Source organism: Oncorhynchus mykiss, chromosome 21 (genome assembly GCF_013265735.2).
Source record: "Oncorhynchus mykiss isolate Arlee chromosome 21, USDA_OmykA_1.1, whole genome shotgun sequence".
Lineage (NCBI taxonomy): Eukaryota > Metazoa > Chordata > Actinopteri > Salmoniformes > Salmonidae > Oncorhynchus > Oncorhynchus mykiss.
The window spans coordinates 47884418-47909262 of NC_048585.1; the positions used below are offsets into that span (position 1 = coordinate 47884418).

Below are 24845 nucleotides of genomic sequence, written 5' to 3' on the forward strand. Positions count from 1 at the left end.
TTCAGGGCTGTTGACCGTGGTAGGGGTAGCCAGGTGAAAAGCATGGCCAGCCGTAGAAAAATGCTCATTCTCTCTTATCGTGGATTTATCATTGGTGACAGTGTTTCCTAGCCTCAGTGTAGTGGGCAGCTGGGAGGAGGTGCTCTTATTATCCATGGACTTTACAGTGTCCCAGAACTTTTTTGAGTTTGTGCTACAGGATGCAAATTTCTGCTTGAAAAAGCTAGACTTAGCTTTCCTAACTGCCTCTGTATATTGGTTCCTAACTTCCCTGAAAAGTTGCATATCACAGGGGCTATTCGATGCTAATGCAGAACGCCACAGGATGTTTTTGTGCTGGTCAAGGGCAGTCAGGTCTGGAGAGAACCACCTGCCATATCTGTTCCTGGTTCTCATTTTTTTAATGGGGCATGTTTATTTAAGATGGTGAGGAAGGCACTTCTAAAGAATAACCAGGAATCCTCTACTGACAGGATGAGGTCAATATCCTTCCAGGATACCCGGGCCAGGTCGATTAGAAAGGCCTGCTCGCAGAAGTGTTTTAGGGAGCGTTTGACAGTGATGAGGGGTGGTCATTTGACTGCAGACCCAATACGGATGCAGGCAGTGAGGCAGTGATCGCTGACATCACAGAGGTGTATTTGGAGGTGTATTTGGAGGGCAAGTTGGTTAGGAAGATATCTATGAGGGTACCTGTGTTTACAGATTTGGGGTTGTACCTGGTGGCATCAAGCTTGGATTGTAGGATGACCGGGGTGTTAAGCATGTCCCAGTTTAGGTCACCTAGCAGCATGCGAGCTCTGAAGATCGATGGGGGGCAATCAATTCACATATGGTGTCCAGGGCACAGCTGGGGGCAGAGGGTGGTCAATAACAAACGGCAACAGTGAGAGACTTGTTTCTGAAAAGGTGGATTTTTAGAAGTAGAAGCTCAAATTGTTTGGGTACAGGCCTGGATGGTAAGACAGAACACTGCAGGCTATCTCTGCAGTAGATTGCAACACTGCTCCCTTTGGCAGTTCTATCTTGTCAGAAAATGTTATAGATAGGGATGTAAATGTCAGGGTTTTTGGTGGTCTTCCAAAGCCAGGATTCAGACATGGCTAGGACATTCGGGTTGGCTAAAGCATTGAATAAAACAAACTTAGGGAGGAGGCTTCTAATGTTAACATGCATGAAACCAAGGCTTTTATGGTTACAGAAGTCAACAAATGAGAGCACCTGGGGAATAAAAGTGGAGCTAGGCACTGCAGGGCCTGGATTAACCTCTACATCACCAGAGGAGAAGTAGGATAAGGGTACGGCTAAAGGCTATAAGAACTGGTTGTCTAGTATTTTCGGAACAGAGAGTAAAAGCAGGTTTCTGGGCACAATAGAATAGATTCAAGGCATAATGTACAGACAAAGGTATGATAGGATGTGAGTACATTGGAGGTAAGCCTAGGCATTGAGTAATGATGAGAGAGATATTGTCTCTAGAGACGTTTAAACCAGGGGATGTCACTGCATATGTGGGAGGTGGAACTAAATGGTTGGTTAAGGCATATTGAGCAGGTCTAGAGGCTCTACAGTTAAATAAGACAATAATCACTCACCAGGACAGTAATGGACAAGGCATATTGATATTACGGAGAGGCATGCGTAGCCAAGTGATCATAGGGGTCCAGTGAGTGGTTGGGCTGGCTGGAGACATGGCGATTCAGACTGTTAGCAGGCCGGGGATAGCAAGCTAGCAGAAGGGCCTTAGAGGGAAGTCGCGACGGAGGAAAGTCTGTTTTAGACTCCTCGTGCGGTGACGACGATAGACCAGTCATGATGGATTAGTAGGGTTCTGAGTAGCAGACGGGTCCAAGTCCAATAGGTATAGATGGGCATTCAGGGGACGTTGCGACGGAGGGGCCTATTGGAAAGGAAACCTCGGGCAGATTACGTCTGTAGTCCAGTCGTGATGGATAAGCAGGGCTTCGTTGAGTAAAAGGGGCCCAGGCCAATTGGCAAAATAGGTATACTGGCCCGAGAAATTGGCCGATGGGCCTATTAGCTAACAGTCCGATATGCTCTAGACAGCCGCGGCTAGCAGGCTAGCAGATGGGCATTCAGGGGACGTCGCGACGTAGGAGCCAGTTGAGTACACCCTCAAGCAGATTATGTCGGTAATCCAGTCGTAAAGGATCGTCGGCGTTCCATGCCCCGTACCGGCAGTAGAAGGGGTCCGGGTATTGTAACCCAGGAGTGGCTGATGGGCCTTTTCAGCTAGCCGGGAGGTGGGCCTAGCATGAGCTAGCTCCAGGTTAATTAGTACTTGCTTTGGGACTGTGACATTAGCCAGGAGTAGTCACTCGGATTGCAGCTAGCTAGCTGCGATGATCCAGGTGAAAAGGTTTAGCGCTTGTGGTAGGAATCCGGGGATATGGAGAGAAAATAGGTCCGGTATGCTCTGGTTTGAATTGCGTTGTACAAACTGGCGAGAGCTCTCTGAGCAACGGTTAGCAGATGAACACTATCGGTGGGTAGCTGACTACTAGCTGGGGGATTCTGGTTCGGAGGTAAATAAAAATACTTTAGAATAAAACAGATCCACACCACATTGGGTGAGGCGAGTTGCAGGAGAGTATTTTGAAGTTGAGGTTTAGAAAAATAGTTTTAAAAGATATGTGAAGAAAAAGATAGATAAAGAATTATACATGGGACATGGCAAGATGAAGGACAAAGACGTCTGACTATTTTTTTGTGAAGAATCAACAACAAGTGGGACACAATCATGAAGTGGAACGACATTTATTGGATATTTCAAACTTTTTTAACAAATCAAAAACTGAAAAATTGGGCGTGCAAAATTATTCAGCCCCTTTACTTTCAGTGCAGCAAACTCTCTCCAGAAGTTCAGTGAGGATCTCTGAATGATCCAATGTTGACCTAAATGACTAATGATGATAAATACAATCCACCTGTGTGTAATCAAGTCTCCGTATAAATGCACCTGCACTGTGATAGTCTCAGAGGTCCGTTAAAAGCGCAGAGAGCATCATGAAGAACAAGGAACACACCAGGCAGGTCCGAGATACTGTTGTGAAGAAGTTTAAAGCCGGATTTGGATACAAAAAGATTTCCCAAGCTTTAAACATCCCAAGGAGCACTGTGCAAGCGATAATATTGAAATGGAAGGAGTATCAGACCACTGCAAATCTACCAAGACCTGGCCGTCCCTCTAAACTTTCAGCTCATACAAGGAGAAGACTGATCAGAGATGCAGCCAAGAGGCCCATGATCACTCTGGATGAACTGCAGAGATCTACAGCTGAGGTGGGAGACTCTGTCCATAGGACAACAATCAGTCGTATATTGCACAAATCTGGCCTTTATGGAAGAGTGGCAAGAAGAAAGCCATTTCTTAAAGATATCCATAAAAAGTGTTCTTTAAAGTTTGCCACAAGCCACCTGGGAGACACACCAAACATGTGGAAGAAGGTGCTCTGGTCAGATGAAACCAAAATTGAACTTTTTTGGCAACAACGCAAAACGTTATGTTTGGCGTAAAAGCAACACAGCTGAACACACCATCACCACTGTCAAACATGGTGGTGGCAGCATCATGGTTTGGGCCTGCTTTTCTTCAGCAGGGACAGGGAAGATGGTTAAAATTGATGGGAAGATGGATGGAGCCAAATACAGGACCATTCTGGAGGAAAACCTGATGGAGTCTGCAAAAGACCTGAGACTGGGACGGAGATTTGTCTTCCAACAAGACAATTATCCAAAACATAAAGCAAAATCTACAATGGAATGGTTCAAAAATAAACATATCCAGGTGTTAGAATGGCCAAGTCAAAGTCCAGACCTGAATCCAATCGAGAATCTGTGGAAAGAACTGAAAACTGGTGTTCACAAATGCTCTCCATCCAACCTCACTGAGCTCGAGCTGTTTTGCAAGGAGGAATGGGAAAAAATGTCAGTCTCTCAATGTGCAAAACTGATAGAGACATACCCCAAGCGACTTACAGCTGTAATCGCAGCAAAAGGTGGCGCTACAAAGTATTAACTTAAGGGGGCTGAATAATTTTGCACGCCCAATTTTTCAGTTTTTGATTTGTTAAAAAAGTTTGAAATATCCAATAAATGTCGTTCCACTTCATGATTGTGTCCCACTTGTTGTTGATTCTTCACAAAAAAATACAGTTTTATATCTTTATGTTTGAAGCCTGAAATGTGGCAAAAGGTCGCAAAGTTCAAGGGGGCCGAATACTTTCGCAAGGCACTGTGTATATATATATATATATATATATATATATATATATGTTATCTGTTTGTTTTTCCAGCATTGCCCAAGCCTCCCGGCATTCCCGTGGTGACGGAGCGCACGGCCACGAGCATCACGCTGACGTGGGACTCAGGCAACCCTGAGCCTGTCTCCTACTACATCATCCAGCACAAGTCCAAGTTCTCAGAGGACACATACAAGGAGATCGACGGCGTGGCCACCACTCGCTACAGCGTGGGCGGCCTCAGTCCTTACTCGGACTATGAGTTCCGGGTGCTGGCGGTGAACAACATCGGGCGTGGGCCACCCAGCGAGGACATCGAGGCCAAGACGGCTGAGCAAGCACCCAGCACGGCGCCCAGGCAGGTCAGGGGTCGTATGCTCAGCTCCACCACGGCTATTATCCACTGGGACGAACCAGAGGAGGCCAACGGGCAAATTATGGGCTACCGTGTCTACTACACCATGGACTCTGCGCAGCAAGTCAACACATGGGAGAAGCAGATAGTGCGTGGATCAAACTTCCTCACCATTCAGGGCCTCATCCCCAACAAGACCTATTACATTAAGGTCCTGGCCTACACGTCCGTGGGTGATGGACCTCTCTCTGCAGATCTCCAGATCATAGCCAAGACGGGAGGTAAGATTGTGTGTGGCCTATGTGTGTTTTTGTGGACTAAAGCCTTTAAATTGACAATTATGTTAACTGTATATGAGTTGGGCTATAAATCTTGTAGGAACTGAAGATCCGCAATCTGTGAGTTATGAGTAAACAAACAAATCATCTAACTCTACAAGGGAGAGAATATCAACAGGCTAATTGGGAAAGCACATCACTCACTCAGTCTTTTTATTCAGATAAAAGTATCCTTGTGTCTGACCACAGCAGTAAACACAATTGAAATCTCTTTTTGGCACGCACTTGCTCTTGAGTGCCAAACAATTTTCATTTGGCATTCTGAATGACAAAAATCATAGTTTATTAAACATTATAAACTAGGTGGTTCAAGGCCTGAATGCTGATTGTTTGCCAGCCGTGGTATATCAGACCATATACCACGGGTATGACAAAACATTTATTTTTACTGCTCTAATTACGTTGGTAACCAGTTTATAAAAGCAATAAGGCACCTCGGGGGTTTGTGGTATATTGCCAATATACCACGGCTAAGGGCTATAATAACTGCCCTTAGCTGTGGTATATTGGCCGTATACCACACCCCCTTGGACATTATTGCTTAATTATACAACAAGTGGTTTGGAATTCCTATTGTTAGAGCCTATCCTGCCTGTGATATACTACACAATATACACATGTCCAGTACATTCATAAAATGTGCCATTGTTTAAGTCGTTACCTAGCAATGTACTACTGCTACTACTACTTTTACAGATCCACTGTCTCATCTGCCCAGACATGCAACTTATAAACTTGATCACTGTTAAAAGTATCTAGACATTATCTCCGACATTTGCAACATTGTTGTAATATTGAAATTCAGGCAGGCAGCTTTTCTCAGCCACTCAAAATCATGAATCCGCATCATTTTTATTGATATATACAAAGGGAAGTAAATAGAGAGACAGGTAAAACAAAATTAAATGCAGCTAGTTAGCTATCTTTCCAGCTTCAGTATGAAGTGATTGTGTTAGCTGTGTAGTTGGCTAGTTAGCAAGTGGGGAATGAGCCTCCATAGCAAACATTTCATTTTTGTTTGTCATAGCAACCTGCAAAGTTCTGGAACTATCATCCAGCACTTGGGTAGTTTTGCTTTACATGGCATTCAATACGAATAGAACTAACGATCAGAGAATGCCTAAAATAGCACTTAGTTGAAAAACTGATGGTTTAGGAAATAATCTAGATTTTTTTAATGCTGGTAACCCATTTTATAAAAGCAATAATACACTCGAGTCCATGTGTTATGACATTTTCATGGCTGTGGTGGTCTATCCCACCCTGTTTCGCCCTGTGGCTATGACCACGTCCCAGCCATGATAAAAAATTCATAACACATGGCCTCGCATGTATTATTGCTTAAGTATAAAATCAGACTTGAGAACTTGAATAGTTCTTGAGCATAATTTAGACTGCCAATCATATATATTTAAACTTTTTTTCCTTAAATTATTTTCTAATCCAATATGATGAAATTGTGTCTGTTTAGGGAAATAACAGTAATTGCATAATAATAACAGGTAGTTGCAATCACAGGTAATAGTAATAATGTATTAATAACAAGTTACTGCTAATGTTATTAGTAGTAAAAAATAGCCGCAGCAGCACTCGTGAAATACATTTAGCAGCGGTATGGGCGTTGCAAACGGTGGGCGTTGCAAAGAGTATCATTAGTTTAGTGGGCCAAATGTGTATTTGTATTGCTTTCCCAGTCCCTTCTCAACCGACCGACTTCAAAGGGGAAGCCAAATCTGAAACAAGCATACTACTATCGTGGATAGCCCCAGCACAGACCGGACAAGACAATCAAATCATGGGATATGAACTTCTGTACAAGAAGGGGGATGACAAGGAGGAGGTAAATGGTTTATCATATTCAAAAATCAGCTATAATGGCCCAAATATATCTTACGTCCAATGGTACACGTTTTTTTGAAGTCCTGAACTGATGACATACCATTTTCTCAACAGAAACGCATCAGCTTTGAGCCTACCACCACGTACCTTCTGAAGGACTTGAAGCCCTTCACTACTTATACTTTCCAGCTAGCCGCGCGCAGTAAGCATGGTATCGGGGCCTACACCAATGAGATCTCCGCAGAAACCCCTCAAACACGTAGGTCCTCTTCCATATCTCAGCTCTGGCCAGACAGTTTACCACTGGATGTGGAAACTACTTGGAGAGAAAATACATTCTTACATTTTCAAACGCATCTACCTTGGCCAATTTAGAATTACATCCGCTAATTCCAATACCTTTTGACCAAAAACAGGTCAATGACATGATAAAGAATAAATGTCATCGAAAGAGATTGATAACTCTTAATAAAAATAAATGTAATCGAAAGCGGTGGATGACCTTGAAAATGGGTTAGTTCTGCAATGATTGGAGCTGAAACAGTGTGTTTTGTTGTCTACCTGACAATGCACCTATTAACTTTGAAACGGCTACATGGACAGAGTTCACTAGGGCTCTCCTGTGAAGTCAACAGACAAGGTCAAACTATATACAGAATCTACTCCTCTTCAACATCTTTGATGTGCAAAACATCCCAACCAAAAATAGAGCTTTGAATTATTCATAAATAATATATTTCCTATTTATCTGACTGTCTGTTGTTTTTGATTAACAAAAGTGCATGTTATCCCGCTTTTGGAAGCCTTGTCTCTTGATTTTGCATGTAAGCCACGTCAGAGTATTTGCGTATTGAGACTGAGCTTTCTATGGAAATAAAATTCTGCCCATTTTATCTGTAGGTCAGAGGGGTTTCCCTTTCTCAGTAGCATAATTGGTAATGCCAACCCCTTAACTATTTTTTTTTACAAACAATTGGATGGACTACAAATTCCATAGAAAGCTCAAAAGCAAGTAGTATCACTGAAGATAGAGAATTACTGTTTTTCCACACAATAAGACCTCAGGTTTATTGAAATGACAAAATTGATCAAGGCACCAAATTGAAAGCTAGGTACAAACAAGTAGTGTATTGACTATTAGAAAATAGAATATTTCATTTCAAAAACTGATTTGAAATATTATTTTTAATATATTTAAAATACACCGGAGGTCTGTGCAAGAAAAAAAGGCAGAGAACAGGTAGGTATTAAGTTCAAAAAGTCCTAACGCGACGGGAGGTATCAAGAAAAGATGTCTGCATGCCAATGTGTCGAGACTTTCAAAAGTCAGTCATATCACCTTGGGAAGTTCTCTTTTGTACGATCAGGCTTTTACCACAAACCAACAGGCTTCGGAAAGGTTGGTGACCAATACAACTTTTTACACCTTGCTAGAGTTTAAGCATCAACCTTTATGTTTTTGGATTTGTGGTAACTGCTTGGCAAATGTATGATATTTGGTTGGAATTTATTAGGATTTTATGTGATCAAGAGAACTTTTACTGAGCAGTCATTTGATAAGTTTATATGAAATTTAGGCTTAGTCTTGGTTATAAGGCGAAGATATGAATCCCTAGAGTGATAATAGTTTTTAGGAAAGAATGTCACATTTTTCATTTACAAAGGTAGGTTACATATTGTGAAGGTGTCCTATTATCTCACGACAACCCCATCCATACATCCTCATTGTATGTGTTTTTATTCATTGAGTTGACCTTGTTTGAAAAAGTCTTTTGTCTTGCCTTTTGTCTCATCTTGATTGTGAAACCTCATTGACTTTTGATATCACTTCTTTGCAAACATTGTTTCAGTGCTTGTGCTTCGTCCTCATGTCATATTTATTTTCCCTTTCCCTTTTCTTTATTGTTTGTTCGTTTCCACCACCATCATCCCAACCCAAAAAAACTTCAACCTACCTGTGAAACCCCTCCTCGAAACAAACAAAATCAAACAAAACCCCAACTAAAATGGTCGATCCTATCAAACAAAACCCTGCTCCTCTTCTTATCCACTCCTCCAATCAGAGCCCTCAGCTCCACCTCAGGATATCAAGTGCTCTAGCCCCAGCTCCACCAATATCCTGGTAAGTTGGCGGCCTCCTCCTACGGACTTACAGAATGGGATCATAGTTAAGTATGCCGTCCAATACGCCGCCACTGAAGGGGAGGACACCACCACCCGAAAAATATCCGACATCCCTCCAGAAAGCTCCCAGTACCTCTTGGAACACTTGGAAAAATGGACGGAATACCGTGTGACAGTGACTGCTCACACAGATGTGGGTGAAGGACCTGAAAGCTTACCACAACTCATCCGCACCGAGGAGGATGGTATGTTTTTCTGAAACCGCTGCCCCCGTTGCAAATCCAGTCTGCCCTCTAACCTCTAACCCCCTTCAGATACTGTCTAACAGCATTAACAGTCCCTCTGACTTAGCATCCCTCTCTTCTTCTTCCTCCTGCTTCTATCAAAGTTGGCAACACTCCTAACTCTCATTATGAGCCCACTTTTACTAACTTGGACCACTTCTGTGCAACTTTTTTTTTACTGAACAGACTGCCCTAACTTTTTTGTAAAGCTCATTTAACTTTTTGTCAGTATTTTTCTGCCTTTATCCCCTAATACTCAATTTCAACATATGGTATGGCATTTTCTCCTGCATTGAAGCACTTCAGGCCTTTGACTTCCAGTCCCAAACTGTCTTTTTTTGTATGAGAAAAAAACTTGAGATTTTTTTTATGAATTTGACTAGATGTGAATTTATGGACAGTGGAAAGGGAAGGTTATTTTTTAATTGGCCAAAAAAACAACACATTTTTAAAAATATATATTTTATTTAACTTTTTCTTCACGCTTCATAGCCAAAATTCTTGCAGGGTGCTTCAAGCTTTTGAAGCATCCCCTTTGGCTCCTCTTTTCAATTTTAACAAACACATTTTTATTCCATGTTTTTAATCCACTACTCCCATTTTTGAATGTTTCCAGATTAGGTCAATTGTCAGACCTGTTTTTGGGGTTGTTTTTCTTTTCCCTTGCCATTGTTGAAATATTGATATCATACAGTGCTTGTTGCCGTATGCTCCCCTTTTGTAGATTTTTTCACCCCAGCATTTTGCTCTTTGGAGTTGGCCAGAAATTAAAAGGGGAGAAGGGGTTCTCTATAATCTTGACCTTCTTTCTTTTATCCCATGGTGTTCCTCCAGTTCCCAGCGGCCCGCCTCGTAAAGTCGAGGTGGAGACTGTCAACTCTACGTCAATAAAAGTAATCTGGCGCTCGCCGATGCCCACCAAGCAGCATGGGCAGATCCGAGGGTACCAGGTGCACTATGTCAGGATGGTTAATGGGGAGCCCATGGGACAGCCAGCCATCAAGGACATCTTGATTGACGATGCGCAGGTAAGCACCCTCCTCCTCCGCCTTCCGCCCAAAACTCTCAGGTTCTCTCACCTTGAGAAGTTCTCTGACACAAGGACAGAGCATAAGAGTCACACCTGCCAGAGTGAAAATACTAGGATACAGTACTAAGCCGTATAAAGTGTGGTTAAAACCACACGTTTTTACGATATGGTTTAAACCTGATGACACCAATTAGTTTTTCTCAGGATCTTTGAAACTGAGTCACCCATTGAGTAAATATATGATAGATACACATTCATACATTGGTGTGCATTTATAGGAATAGACCTACGCAGTATGGGACTCACCATATGTTACTCTCATTATCTAGTAGAGACAATCACAGGAACTACAGTGCATTCGGAAAGTATTCAGACCACTTGACTTTTTCCACAATTTGTTACGTTACAGCCTTATTTTAAAATTGATTCAATTGTTTTTTCCCCCACATCAACTGAACACATTATCCCTTAATGACAAAGCAAAAACTGTTTATTAGAAATGTTTGCAAATGTAATGTAAAAAAAATAGATATCACCTTTACAATTCCTTGTGAAAGTATTCACCCCTTGGCATTTTTCCTATTTTGTTACCTTACAACCTGGAATTAAACTAGATTTTTGGGGGTTTGTATCATTTGATCTACACAACATACTTACCACTTTGAAGATGCAAAATATTTTTTATTGTGAAACAAACAAAAAATCCGAAAAAGTTTCAACCCCCAGAGTCAATACTTTGTAGAGCCACCTTTTGCAGCAATTACAGCTGCAAGTCTCTTGGGATATGTCTCTATAAGCTCTATAATGAAACCACTAGGATTTTTCCCATTCTTCAAGGCAAAACTGCTCCAGGTCCTTCAAGTTGGATGGGTTCCTGCTATTGTACAGCAATCTTTAAGTCATACCACAGATTCTCAATTGGATTGAGGTCTGGGCTTTGACTAGGCCATTCCAAGACATGTACATGTTTCCCCTTAATCCACTCGAGTGTTGCTTTAGCAGTCTGTAATTTTCTTGCTGGAAGGTGAACCTCCATCCCAGTCTCAAATCTCTAGAAGACTGAAACAGGTTTCCCTCAAGAATTTCCCTGTATTTAGCGCCATCCATGATTCATTCAATTTTGACCAGTTTCCCAGTCCATGCCGATGAAAAACATCCCCACAGCATGATGCTGCCACCACGCTTCACTGTGGGGATGGTATTCTCGGGGTGATGAGAGGTGTTGGGTTTCTGCCAGACATAGCGTTTTCCTTGATGGCCAAAAAGCTCAATTTTAGTATCATCTGACCAGAATCCCTTCTTCCATATGTTTGGGGAGTCTTCCACATGCCTTTTGGCGAACACCAAACGTGTTTGCTTATTTTTTTCTTTAAGCAATGGCTTTTTTTCTGACCACTCTTCTGTAAAGCCCAGCTCTGTGGAGTGTGGGATGTTCAAAGTTTCTGATATTTTTTTATAACCCAACCCTGATCTGTACTTCTCCACAACTTTGTCCCTGACCTGTTTGGAGAGCTCCTTGGTGTTCATGGCGCTGCATGCTTGGTGGTGCCCCTTACTTAGTGGTGTTGCAGACTCTGGGGGCTTTCAGAACAGGTGTATATATACTGAGATCATGTGACAAATCACGTGACACTTAGATTACACACAGGTGGACTTTATTTAATTCATTATGTGACTTCTGAAGGTAATTGGTTGCACCATATCTTATTTAGGGGCTTCATAGCAAAGGGGGTGAATACATATTCACAAACCACTTTTCTGTTTTATTTATATATATATATATTTTTTTAAACAAGTTATTTTTTTCATTCACTTCACAAATTTGGACTATTTTGTGAATGTCCATTACATGAAATCCAAATAAAATTTAATTCAAATTACAGGTTGTAATGCAATGAAATAGGAAAAACATCAAGGGGGGTGAATACTTTTGCAAGGCACTGTACAAAAGTATTCATAGCATTTATTCAGTACTTTGTTGATGCACCTTTGGCAGCAATTACAGCCTTGAGTCTTCTTGGGTATGATGCGACAAACCTGCATTTGGGGAGTTTCTCCCATTCTTCTCGGCATATCCTCTCAAGCTCTGTCAGGTTGGATGGGGAGCGTTGCTGCACAGCTATTTTCAGGTCTCTCCAGAGATGTTCGATCGGGTTGGGTACTGTCATGCCCTGAACATAGAGAGCCCTCGGTTCTCTATGGGGTTTAGGTCAGAGCGTGACTAGGCGGGGTGTTCTAGTCATTGATTTTCTTTGTGGCTGGGTTGTATGGTTCCCATATTTAGGAAGCCTTTTCTCCCACCTGCTTTGTGTGATATTCTGTTTGTGCTTGTAGCACCACTGATGTCACATTTTCGTTGTTGGTTTATTGTTTTTTGTTTGAAGTTTCACTGTAATAAAGATGTGGAACTCTACACACGCTGCCCCTTGGTCTGTCCATTACAACAACCGTGACAGGCCAGCTCTAGGAAGAGTCTTGGCGGTTCCAAACTTCTTCCATTTAAGAATGATGGAGGCCACTGTTTTTCTTGGGGACCTTCAATGCTGCAGACAGTTTTTGGTACCCTTCCCTAGATCTTTGCCTCGACACAATCCTGTCTCGGGGCTCTACGGACAATTCCTTTGACTGTGGGACCTGATATAGACAGGTGTGTGCCTTTCTAAATCATGTCCAACCAATTCAATTTACCACAGGTGGACTCCAATCAAGTTGTAGAAACATCTCAAGGATGATCAATGGAAACGGGATGCACCTGAGCTCAATTTCGGAGTCTCATAGCAAAGGGTCTAAATTAAACCTAAACCTACTTTCGCTTTGTCATTATGGGGTATTGTGTGTAAAAAAAATTATAATAATAATTTAATCAATTTCAGAATAAATCTGTAACGTAACAAAATGTGGAAAAAGGGAAGGGGTCTGAATAGTTTCCGAATGAACTGTATAGGGCATTAATTGAAATGCGATGAATCACACATCCTTAAATGCAATGGAACTGACATATTCAATAACTTATTGGTGGTCAGTGAATTAAATCTCTTAAGGGTAAAATCATCCGTTAGTACATGTGTCTTGTCTGTGGCTTCTCCTCTACTGCTCCCTGTACTCTACTATCTCACTAGTGACCGCTGACTCTGTACTTTGCCTTTGTTTTGTTTTCTCTCTTCTTTCCTCTCTCTCACATCTTAATCAGTGGGAATATGATGATTCAACTGAACATGTGAGTAGATACAGAGACCTAATACAGAGTTAATCCCGTTCCACCCTTCGATCCCCTGCATGCTCTGTGTCTCCTCTGTTTCTGACCTTCGCATGGGTTTGGCTGTATTGAACCTCACATTACCTCCTAACTGTTCTGAATCAAGCTAAGACAAAAAGAGAAAAACATACTCTAACTGCTTGTTTTCTACTTGTAAATTGATATGGAATGGCTTACTAACAGAAATCCATAGCCAACATTACAAGGCTATTCATGAATGCTTAGCGGTGTTGATTATAATAAACAAGATTTTCGAAGGGGGACCTAGTTTCATACACTGTATGTTACCATTGGTACTGCACTACTTACACCCTTGCCTTTTCAATGCATGGAGTGACCTATGCTGACACGTCCACCAGTCCAGATTGTTTGAATGGAGCGAAGGATCATATGCATTGAGCAAAGGATGGTGGACTATATAGTGGCAGAACAGATTTGTACCAACCATGTTCATTGCCAGTCATTCACTAATTAGTGAGCTGATATCTGTGGGATAATGTCCTCTGAATTAATTACAACATAAATGCATGCACAAAAATATTACCCCCACCCTGCAAAAATGCCCAAATTGCAGCACAATCCCTAGCAAGAGTTCTAAAAAAATCCCTATTATTCTAATCCACAGGAAATGGTCATCACAGAGCTGCAGGCTGAGACTATGTACTCAGTTGCTGTGGCAGCCTACACGACAAAGGGAGACGGAGCTCGCAGCAAGGCCAAGCTGATCACCACCACTGGCGCAGGTAAGGGAACTGTCATCACTGACAAATCTCCCCCTGCCCCTCTGCTAATGTACCCTGTGATCATCCCAAAATGCATTTGTGCTGTAGAGAGCTGTGAAAATTGCACCCAGTGAAAGGAAGCAAAAAAAAATGCTAATCGACCTTTCCCCCCCATGGCTATTAAAGTGTGAATGCGGCTAATTGCCACCTCAATTATGACAACAATTGTAATTCCGCTCAGCCGCCGCTTTGACATTGGAATGCTCACAGGGGTTAAGGAACTAATGGAAAAATCAGGTGGGGAAATAGGGTAGAAAAATACTTCCGAATTAATGGCAGCCCGACAGTCTGTTCTGCTCTCATTGGTCTCTTTTGAGAGAGAGGCATGACACAATCCAAATGGCAATTCAGAAATACTTTGCTGTGTGTTTTTGACATATAATTGCGCTGTCGTCTAATCTTGTCTGTAAAGCCTTCCACCTGCCTCCACCGGCGTACAGATACAAATGGCTAGTGTGTGTGTGTGTGTAGGGTGGGGGGGATAGGAGCCTTCACTCAGTAAAGGCTTCACAGGTATGCCATATTGGTTAGGTATCAAAGCAAACAGCAGTAGCATTTATGCAAACAGGGTGTTAGCTATCTACTGCTCCCTTGGTGAGGTAAGCCTACTCATGAAGTCATAACAGCATCAGGCAATGACAACCCTTTACGCTGAGTAGGAAAGGAGATCAGATTTTGCTGTCATGCATTATGGCTTGGGTTGTTTTGGGATGTCATCATCCTCTCATTATTGTCGTAATGTCCGTTGGATATTCCTTTTAAAATGCTATAGCAGTTTGAAGGGTTTCTTTGCATGGTATTTGTATTGAAAATTGTGTTTTGTCACTGCTCTTCTCTTAGTACCTGAAAAACCACGACTCATGGTCAGCCCCACCAATATGGGCACTGCCCTCCTCCAATGGCACCCCCCGGCTTTAACCCACGGCCCCCTGCACGGCTACCGCCTCCGCTTCGGCCGCAAAGATGTCGACCCTCTGACCATCATTGAGTTCCCAGAGCGTGAGAACCATTACACTACCAAAGAGATCCACAAGGGGGCATCATACACCTTCCGCTTGTCCACCCGTAACAAGGTGGGCTTCGGCGAGGAGACGGTCAAAGAAATCAGCACACCTGAAGATATGCCTAGCGGCTTCCCACAAAGCATTGTAGCCGAGGGTGGCACTACTACCACCATTCAGGTGAGCTGGAATCCACTGTTACTGGCGGAGCGCAACGGCGTTATCGTGAAGTATGCCCTGCAGTACAAGGACATCAACAGCCCTCGGAGCCCCTCGGAACTCTTCATCACCGCTCCGGAGTCCACCATCACCCTTGACAGCCTCAAGGCAGACACCACTTACGATATCAAAATGTGTGCCTTCACCAGCAAAGGCTCCGGCCCCTATAGCCCCAGTGTCCAGTTCAGGACACAGCCCTTGGATCAAGGTAGGACCCCACCGCAATTCAACCTCCCGCCCACAAATCCAACTTCACCCCACAGCCACCACCAACAGCAACCACCTCTTCAAGCCATAGTGGCAGAAGAACAAACAGATTAATCCGATCTCAGGATTGTTTTAAAATCATCTGTATGTATACATAGCACTCCCTCCCCATAAGAAAGAAATATATGAACAGGTGGAGTAAGTATATGTGTCCTATGTCTTGTCAGCCAAGCCAACGGTGAGCCTTTAGGTTAAAGAGCTGCTGTTAATTAAAAGGTAAGATAAAAGTAAGCTAAGGTAAGATGGGAGTACTGTAGCCCTGCTAAGACCACTCTCGTGCTGGTTTCAGACTGGTTGTAAGGGGAAACATGTTCAGGTAAGAGGTTTGTTGCTCCGGAATCCATTAGAGAGGGTTGTTTGTTTCGTGTCTAAATCATCTGCTCCCCCTTTCTTTCAGCAGTGTTTGCAAAAAATTTTCATGTGAAAGCTGCCATGAAGACAGCTGTGCTCCTCACCTGGGAGATCCCAGACAACTATAATGCAGCTCAGCCCTTCACAGTAAGAGCTTTTCGTATTTTAGTCAACAATGTTTGAGGACAGCAATCCAGAAAATATTACTTGTTTCTGATTCGCTTAAAGGGCATTCTAGAGTGTGCATTATTTCCTGAAAGCAAAAGTTGAATTAAAACCATTATTGGCATTCTTGAATTCGATTTTCATAACAGCAAGTTCGGACTGATTGGTTTGGTTAGCTAAACTAGCAAGTCTGTTTGTTTGGTTAGCAAGGCAACTACTGTAGCTTCACTACATGATCAAAAGTATGTGGATACCTGCTCGTCGAACATCTCATTTAAAAATCATGGCCTGGCTCGCAGTCGGCGTTCCACATCTTCCCAAAGGTGTTCGATGGGGTTGAAAAACAGCCCCAGACCATTATTCCTCCTCCACCAAACTTTACAGATGGCACTATGTATTGGTGCTGTTGGCACTATGCAGTTCTTCTGCTAACTTCTTGTGCTTCCAGAGGCGGTTTGGAACTCGGTAGTGAGTGTTGCAACCGAGGACAGATGATTTTTGAGCTCTATGTGCTTCAGCACTCGGCCCGTTCTGTGAGCTTGTGTGGCCTACCACTTCATGGTTGAGCCATTGTTGCTCCTAAACATTTCCACTTCAAAATAACAGCACTTACAGTTGACCGGGGCAGCTTTAGCAGGGCTGAAACTTGATGAACTGACATGTTGGAAAGGTGGCATTCTATGACGGTGCCACGTTGAAAGTCACTGGGCTCTTCAGTAAGGTCATTCTACTGCCAAAGATAGCGTAGCTGTGTGCTCAATTTTATATACCTGTCAGCAACGGGTGTGGCTGAAATAACCAAATCCACTCATTTTAAGGGGTGTCCACATACTTTTCTATATATAGTGTCTCTAGTAAACTTGCTAGCTACTTCAGTGGAATTTGAACCGATTTCTACCTGCAAATGAACACATGTCTAGCGACAAATGTGTTCAATTATAGCCATGGTATAAAAGGGACAATCAACTCGGGGCTGTATGTGTTCTCTGGAAAATATTTCAACTCCGTGGAAGGTTAGTTCAACTCCGCTAGCAGGTCGTGGAACACACCTTCCACGTCATTCATTCATTTTACATAGAATGCATAGCCCTTCGTTGATTATCACTTACATATAAATATGTTAACCAGCTACCGTATTGAGCAGAAGTTCAGACATGTCCCTGACTAAACAGACCTCAAGTGTCGAATTAGTGCATATCCTCAACATTCACACACCCTTTCCTTCCATCGCACATCCAGATCCTTTATGATGACGGCCAGAGCGTGGAGGTGGACGGCAAGCTCACTCAGAAGCTGATCACGGGTCTGCAGCCCGAGACACAGTACTCCTTCCTGCTAACCAACCGGGGCAATAGCGCTGGCGGTCTCCAGCACCGCGTCTCCACCATGACCGCCCCTGACATCCTGCGCACCAAGCCCTACCTGATTGGCAAGACCAACTTGGATGGCAAAGTCACTGTAGAGCTACCCTCAGTCCAGACTTCAGAGAAAGTCAGGTGAGTGGCGGGGATTAAAACTAATGCTATCGCTAATTGCAGACTTGTACTTACAGAGCTGGCTATTTAGCCTAATTTGATTGCACTTAATTAATGTGTCTCGGTGGCTGACCTAATCCATTTATTTACCTTCAGCTCATCTTTTGGTTCAATTATATCAGCATGATACCATTAAAGCTTATTTCTCCGTATTGCTCAATGTCACTCACATTGCTGTTACGTTATCAGTATAGTTGCACCTAATAACTGAAAGGGACAAGATTTTTCACAGATTTCTCACCACTTTGTTTGTTTGACAGGGTTTGAAAGGTCAGAACATCAGCACTGAACTTCATTGCTTTCTTTAGAATTGTACTCTTTATTTTACATTCACTGCATTGTATCAAGCCTGTTCCTCTTGTTCTCTCTTCCTCAACACAGAGAGGATGACACCATACATTCCCCCATCCAATTTATCCCACTCCCCAGTATTAAGTCTTGTAATGTCTCTCCCTGACTTTCCAAATAAGCTCTGGGTTGTCAAAAGGCCAACATGCAGATCCAATTGTAGACTGGCCTTTCAAACCCATTTTGGATTTTGATCTTGCTGGATGCGCTCGGGCCCACTCTCCCCCGTGCCAGAGCTTAAGCTAATTAGCTTCCCATTAGCCTGCCACACTGCCTTCCTGGCTAAAGCTAGCTAGCACTATGCCCAGCCAGGAGAAGCCCTCAAAAAAGTCTGGCAGAGGCTATTATCTCCCTTGCCGCCCGATGGGGGGATGAAAATCCCTCTAATTCCAGCTCCTCTTCTCTCCCTCGCGAAGGGCTGCTAATTAGCCCACAGAGTCTTCAGCGAGGTGTGACAGTGTGCCCGACTTTTCTGATCATGCTTCAATTAAAAGACAAACATGGAAGAAAACCAACTCTTAATGGAATGATAACGGTCTAGCGTAACTCGCTAATGTCGCAATCATTTGTTGCCTTTGTCTGTTGTCCTCAACGCCTCCTACCCTATTACACCTACAGGATTAGTAGGAAGCTCCTCAACAAAAAGACGTGTTATCGTCCCCATGGAGACTAAACATTGTTGTGTCTGAAGCGGAATGCTTTGATCTTGGTTTGTTTTGTCTAGACTCAGCATGTGACCATGTAAAAATGGTGCATTGTAAACGTATTGTCGAGTGAACTGACAATGACCTTGAAGAGCTTGTGTTGTTTTCTTTCTTTCCCTTCTCATTTTCTAGGGGATACTACATAGTGGTGGTGCCTCTGAAGAAACAGCGCACAGGAAAGTTCCACAAACCCTGGGATAGTCCAGATGAGATGAACCTAGAAGAGGTAGGTACCACAAAATAATCCAAGAAATGAATACAGATTCCAAAAAGTCCTTATTAGACATTACCATTCGATTCCTGTTGTGGATTCTCTATATTATTATTATTTTTTTTAACTAGGCAAGTCAGTTAAGAACAAATTCTTATTCACAATGACGACTCAGTACTGAGTGAATTACAATGGAATTAACTTCAACCCAAATCCAGTAGAGACTGCCTAGGTCTCATCTCTCTCTCAAGTCTTACTAAAAAGAAAGGTGGTAGGAAGAACTCGGCTCTTAACTCTGCAGATAGGAGAGGATGGGGGTGGGGAAACCTGGGGACAGGGCTGGTTGATTGATGCAAATAGCTGCAGAGAGCATTATTCATATGGAAATGAGGTAGAACATGGAGTAGTCATCAAGTGCACTGCAACTCAACCCCCCCCCCCCCCCCCCCCTTCCCACCCACTCTCTCCCTCTCAACTGAAATTACCTTGAAGAGCTGCATCAGGCCTCTGTGTCTGTCCTTATTCAAGGGAAAGGTATCACATTGGTTATGCACAAAAGTACTTGACAACATTTATATTTAGCCGGTCTAGGTATTTGAGAAGCTTTCATGCACTGTGTATGCTCAGGTACATTAGTGGAGAAAGCTTACGTAAGGATTTTGCCGACAAATTGTAAAGTGTGCATGCTCTTTGTGATGCGTCAAACGCATATAGACCGTCTCTCAGCTATGTTAATGGCCCTCACCACACCACACACTCACCTGCCTAACACATGTGAAACATTCCTAGCACTCATAAGATACTATGGATGGCATTCAATGAATTGCAGTAAGTGGGTCTCCAGATAGCGCTTCCAGAAATGTCTTTGGACAGCTCAGCGTTCAACACCACAGTGCCCTCAAAGCTCATCAATAAGCTAAGAACCCTGGGACTAAACACTTCCCTCTGCAACTGGATCCTGTACTTCCTGACGAGCCGCCCCCAGATGGTAAGGGTAGGTAACAACACATTCGCCACGCTGATCCTCAACACAGGGGCCACTCAGGGCTGCGTGCTCAGTCCCCTCCTGTACTCCCTGTTCACTCATGACTGCACAGCCAGGCACGACTCCAACACCATCATTAATTTTGCCGATGACACAACAGTGGTAGGCCTGATCACCGATAATGACGAGACAGCCTATAGGGAGGAGGTCAAAGACCTGGCCATGTGGTACCAGGACAACAACCTCTCCCTCAACGTGATCAAGACAAAGGAGATGATTGTGGACTACAGGAAAAAGAGGACCGAGCATGCCTCCTTCTCATCAAAGGGGCTGCAGTGGAGCAGGTTGAGCGCTTCAATTTCCTTGGTGTCCACATCACCAACAAACTAACATGGTCCAAGCATACCAAGACAGTCATGAAGAGGGAACGGCAAAACCTTTTCCCCCTCATGAGACCGAAAAGATATGACATGCGTCCTCAGATCCTCAAAAGCTGCTTCACCATCGAGAGCCTCACTGCCTGGTATGCCAACTGCTCGGCCTCCGACCGCAAGGCACTACAGGGTAGTGCAAACAGCCCAGTACATCACTGGGGCCAAGCTTCCCGCCATCCAGTACCTCTATACTAGGCGGTGTCAGAGGAAGGCCCTAAAAATTGTCAAAGACTCCAGCCCCCCCCCCTTTACACCCCTGCTACTCTCTGTTACCATCTATGCATAGTCACTTTAATAACTCTACCTACATGTACATATTAACTCAACTAACCGGTGCCCCCGTCACATTGACTCTACTGGTACGCCCCTGTATATAGTCTCGCTATTGTTATTTTACTGCTGCTCTTTAATTACTTGTTACTTTTATTTCTTATTCTTATGCATATTTTTTTAAACTGCATTGTTGGTTAGGGGCTTGTAAGTAAGCATTTCACTATAAGTTCTACACCTGTTGTATTCGGCGCATGTGACTAATACGATTTGATTTGATCCAGGACATACTGCTGTATAATTAAAATGCTCTTTGAAAGCAGAATTCAGTAATCCAGTATCTGCAATTGATCGAATCCCAACATTATTGTGAACAGAATGGTTTTAGCACCTTTTGCATTGCTAGACTTTTGGTGTAATTAGATATGAGATGGCTCAAGTATAGATTCATGTGCATAAAATCATTTACTTGTCACGTGCGCCGAATACAACAGTGAAATGCTTACTTACGAGCCCCTAAACAACAATGCAGTTTTAAAAACTATGAGTAAGAATAAGAAATAAAAGTAACAAGTAATTAAAGAGCAGCAGTAAAATAACAATAGTGAGACTATACACAGGGGGGTACCGGTACAGAGTCAATGTGCGGGGGCACCGGTTAGTTGAGGAAATATGTACATGTAGGTAGAGTTATAAAAATGACTATGCATAGATAATAACAAAAGAGTACCAGCAGTGTAAAAGGGAGGGGGGGCAATGTAATAGTCTGGGTAGCCATGCTGTTGTCTCGCTGAGTCTCATCTGCCGATTTTGGCTGATGTGTCACGCCTTGAACGATTACCCAAAAGTCGCCCCCTCCCGTCAGAATTGATTTGTTTGTCAATATCAGGCTCTCACCTTTTCACAACTTTTCCCAAGGGCGGCTGGATTTAGCCGTGTTGACATGGGAGATGATTGAAGACATTATCGGACAGTGCCACCGGCCCTTGTGACAAAGCCAGTGCAGACACTTGACAGGCGCACACACACTCCAGAGGGAGAGAGATATATGGAGGTAGAGTTCTGACCGAGTAGCTGGCTTGGCTTACGTTGATACGTTGTGTTCATTTCGGGAAGTCAAGCAGACATAAAACCCTTACATACATTCCCTTAATCACTTATTTATGTCAGTTTTCATTGGGTATGAATCAGCGTTATCTTGTAGCCTATAGCAATAACACTTGAGCGTAGAACTGCATACCATTACACTTTCCCATAAGAGCAAGCCAAGTTCTGCCTTTTTGTGCGGAAGCAATCACACTCCCATTGTAAAAGTGTGACCTCATTCACATTCTGTCCAGGTTGCCTGGTGTTGCTAGTAGGTAAATAATGACAGGTCGTCCTATTAGTGCAGTGCAACAATGCAATTTGAGACGTTAGGGGAGACGGGGGGCTGAGAGGGGGGCTGAGAGGGTGTTAGACTGGTTCGAATATGCTGAAGCAGCATTTTTCTGTTATGATACAATGCAGTCGCCTTGGGGACTCACCCCTGTATTTTGATTTGGATGTTGCGTAAGGCTCCTGGCCACTTACATAATGGGAGTGGTGGTGTGTGTGTGTGTATGTAATTACCCATGCTGAGCAAGGAACAGAACACCATTGCATTGTTGTTTAAGTGATACCTTCAGGCCAGGGGTAGGCAAAACTGTTCCTGGAGTGCTGCAGGTACTGCAGGATTTTGTTCAAACTAGGCACCACACCAGACCAACTGAGCTAATTTATCATTTAAGTGATTGCCTAAATTCAACACACCTGGTCTTGCAGGTCGGTTAAATAAAAAATATAGGACATTTGGTGCTCTTAGCACTTTCAATGAGTAACCCCACCTATATTAACCCCTGTTATTTTGCATGCCACAGGGTATTTGCTAATATACAATTAAAATCAGTGCATTCCAGTGACTATAAGCCATCATGCAATTGTGATGGTTCTGGTATCTGAGGAATATATCAACGTAATATATCCTTACCTATCCACAAGTACTCTTTTCTTCAAAGGTTATGCAATGCTTAAGCAATTTAACCCTCGTCCTCTTTATATCGCCAATGGAGCCAAAAATAAAAATGTGTTGTGACATCAGGGCCAAGGATTTCACCCTGAGCCAGTCAGGAACACAATACACACACATGCATGCACATACACACACGTGTACACGCACAAACACACACACACACAGAAACGGCAGAGCCACTGGAACATCAAAACGTTGTCTCCTTTCTTTAAAAAATCTGATTTTTGATGACTTAAAATCCTTTTGAAATGTTTGACAGTACATATTAAAATTCTAGAATCTCATTTAGGTAAATCCACACATGTCGAAAATCCTTGCCGTGTAAGACAAATGAAATCCAAATGGTAATATTTCCTCTTCCGTTGCAATCAGTAGTTTGAGCTTTTGTAATCAGGAGGGATGTAACACAGATTTGATCTCTGTGTGTGTTTGTGTCCACGTTTGTGCGACTGTAAAACAACTCTTTGTTCCTTTTTATCGACTGTCTGCATCATTTCTACTCTTCACTTTTAGCTGCTGAAAGAGATTAACCGAACAAGCCGAGGCCTTCGCTTCCGGAGGCAAGCTGAGCCCAAAGCCTACATCGCTGCCTACTTCAAAGACCTTCCCACCGACTTCACTCTGGGAGACACCAAGATCTATGGTGACTTTGAAAACAAGCAGCTCGCCAACGGCCAAGAGTACATCTTCTTTGTGCTTGCTGTCCTCGATATCTCTGAAAATGTAAGTATATGCCTTTTTTATACTTTTTTTCTTAGAAACCTTTTCTCTCTCTCTCTATCTTCCTTTGTTTCTCTTCTCTTAGACACCCCACTCCATAAAGGAATTAGTTCAAACAGGCACTACAGACGGCCCTCTGGCGATTTCCTTTGCCAGGGATCTTTCGCCTTCATGCTTAAAGTTGCATGTTAAACGTCAAAGACCCAAATCCACTGTGTCTTGGCAGGGGGCACCTCCCTTGGATGGATGCGTACGTCGAGTCCCTTTGAGCTCCGGTCTCTGAAAAAGGGCCAAGGCAAAGAACGGAGTCCGCTACTGCAGAGGGGAAATTCCACAGAGGCTCCTGCCAATCGCAGGAATATCTCTATAACGGGACTCCTCTTTAATTGCGCGCCTACGGGCAAATGCCTTTATCTCCTCCACTGCAGCTTGTGTGTGTGTGTGTGTGTGTGTGTGTGTGTGTGTGTGTGTGTGTGTCAAAGGAGAAAGGGGCATGATTAGTTGACTAAACGCGGAAGAATGATGGATTTGATGAGCTGGGAGGTTTTACGGCAGTCTGTCTTGGACTCCGCCAGTCCTGACTACAGGTAAAGGAGAATGATAACGGCAGGCGGGTGGGCTGACAAAATGGGAGGGAATCTCCAATTTGTCCACCACAGCACTGATTGGCTTTTTCTTTGCCCCAAAGCCACAGTCTTTATTTCGTTCCCCTCAGAATGACGTGACGGAACTCAATCGGGGCAGAAATTAGAGATATTAGAGATACAGTATTTCAACATACCCATATCGTTTGGAGAGGTGAATTCGTAAATGAGCATTGACACAATAACTTTGAATAGGATAATGGTGGCGTAGACGTCACATACAGGTTGTCCCAATGTCTTTGTGAAAGTCAGACTGACCGAATCTACGTGTTCTAAGATGAAAGTTGGAAACTTTTGAACTTGGAAACTTTCAGTGGCCTCACAGAAGGGCTGTTCTATTGATCGGAGTTCCTCTGTGAGGATAGAGATGTGAGAGAGTGCAGGTTGTTTTTCTAGACACTGTAGAGGAGGAGATCATTTTATGTTGAGGAACGATAAGGAACCTAGTCTGAACTGGGATCACAAAATGTGTTTTCAAAGTCACAGTAGGCAGAGGAATAGTGGAATGGAGTCAGCCAAAAGTTTTTCCTATCCTATTCTGCACAACTTGGGTAACTACATTGTGGTGCTAAAATAATTTACCAAGTTCGTCCTCTACTCTACTCTGCTATATTCTACTTACATGTAATTACTAGTCTATTAAATGTTTGTTTTTTATTTAAATAAATGAT

General features: G+C 43.2%; 1 protein-coding gene across 41 annotated transcripts in view; it reads left to right on the top strand.

Moving 5' to 3' along the window:
- LOC110500605 (receptor-type tyrosine-protein phosphatase delta) overlaps positions 1-24845 on the top strand; it is a 589354-nt gene that overhangs the window by 515754 nt on the left and 48755 nt on the right. For 21 of the 41 annotated variants that reach the window (XM_036958029.1, XM_036958028.1, XM_036958035.1 and 18 more), the window contains 12 exons: positions 4317-4898; positions 6650-6795; positions 6909-7053; positions 8858-9163; positions 10037-10230; positions 13423-13449; positions 14114-14231; positions 15111-15698; positions 16158-16255; positions 17513-17769; positions 18993-19086; positions 23324-23533. In XM_036958029.1, the coding sequence (XP_036813924.1) occupies positions 4317-4898; positions 6650-6795; positions 6909-7053; positions 8858-9163; positions 10037-10230; positions 13423-13449; positions 14114-14231; positions 15111-15698; positions 16158-16255; positions 17513-17769; positions 18993-19086; positions 23324-23533 (2765 nt within the window). The remainder of the gene's footprint in view (positions 1-4316; positions 4899-6649; positions 6796-6908; positions 7054-8857; positions 9164-10036; positions 10231-13422; positions 13450-14113; positions 14232-15110; positions 15699-16157; positions 16256-17512; positions 17770-18992; positions 19087-23323; positions 23534-24845) is intronic. The other 20 variants (XM_036958050.1, XM_036958051.1, XM_036958055.1 and 17 more) reach the window with 4 other exon arrangements.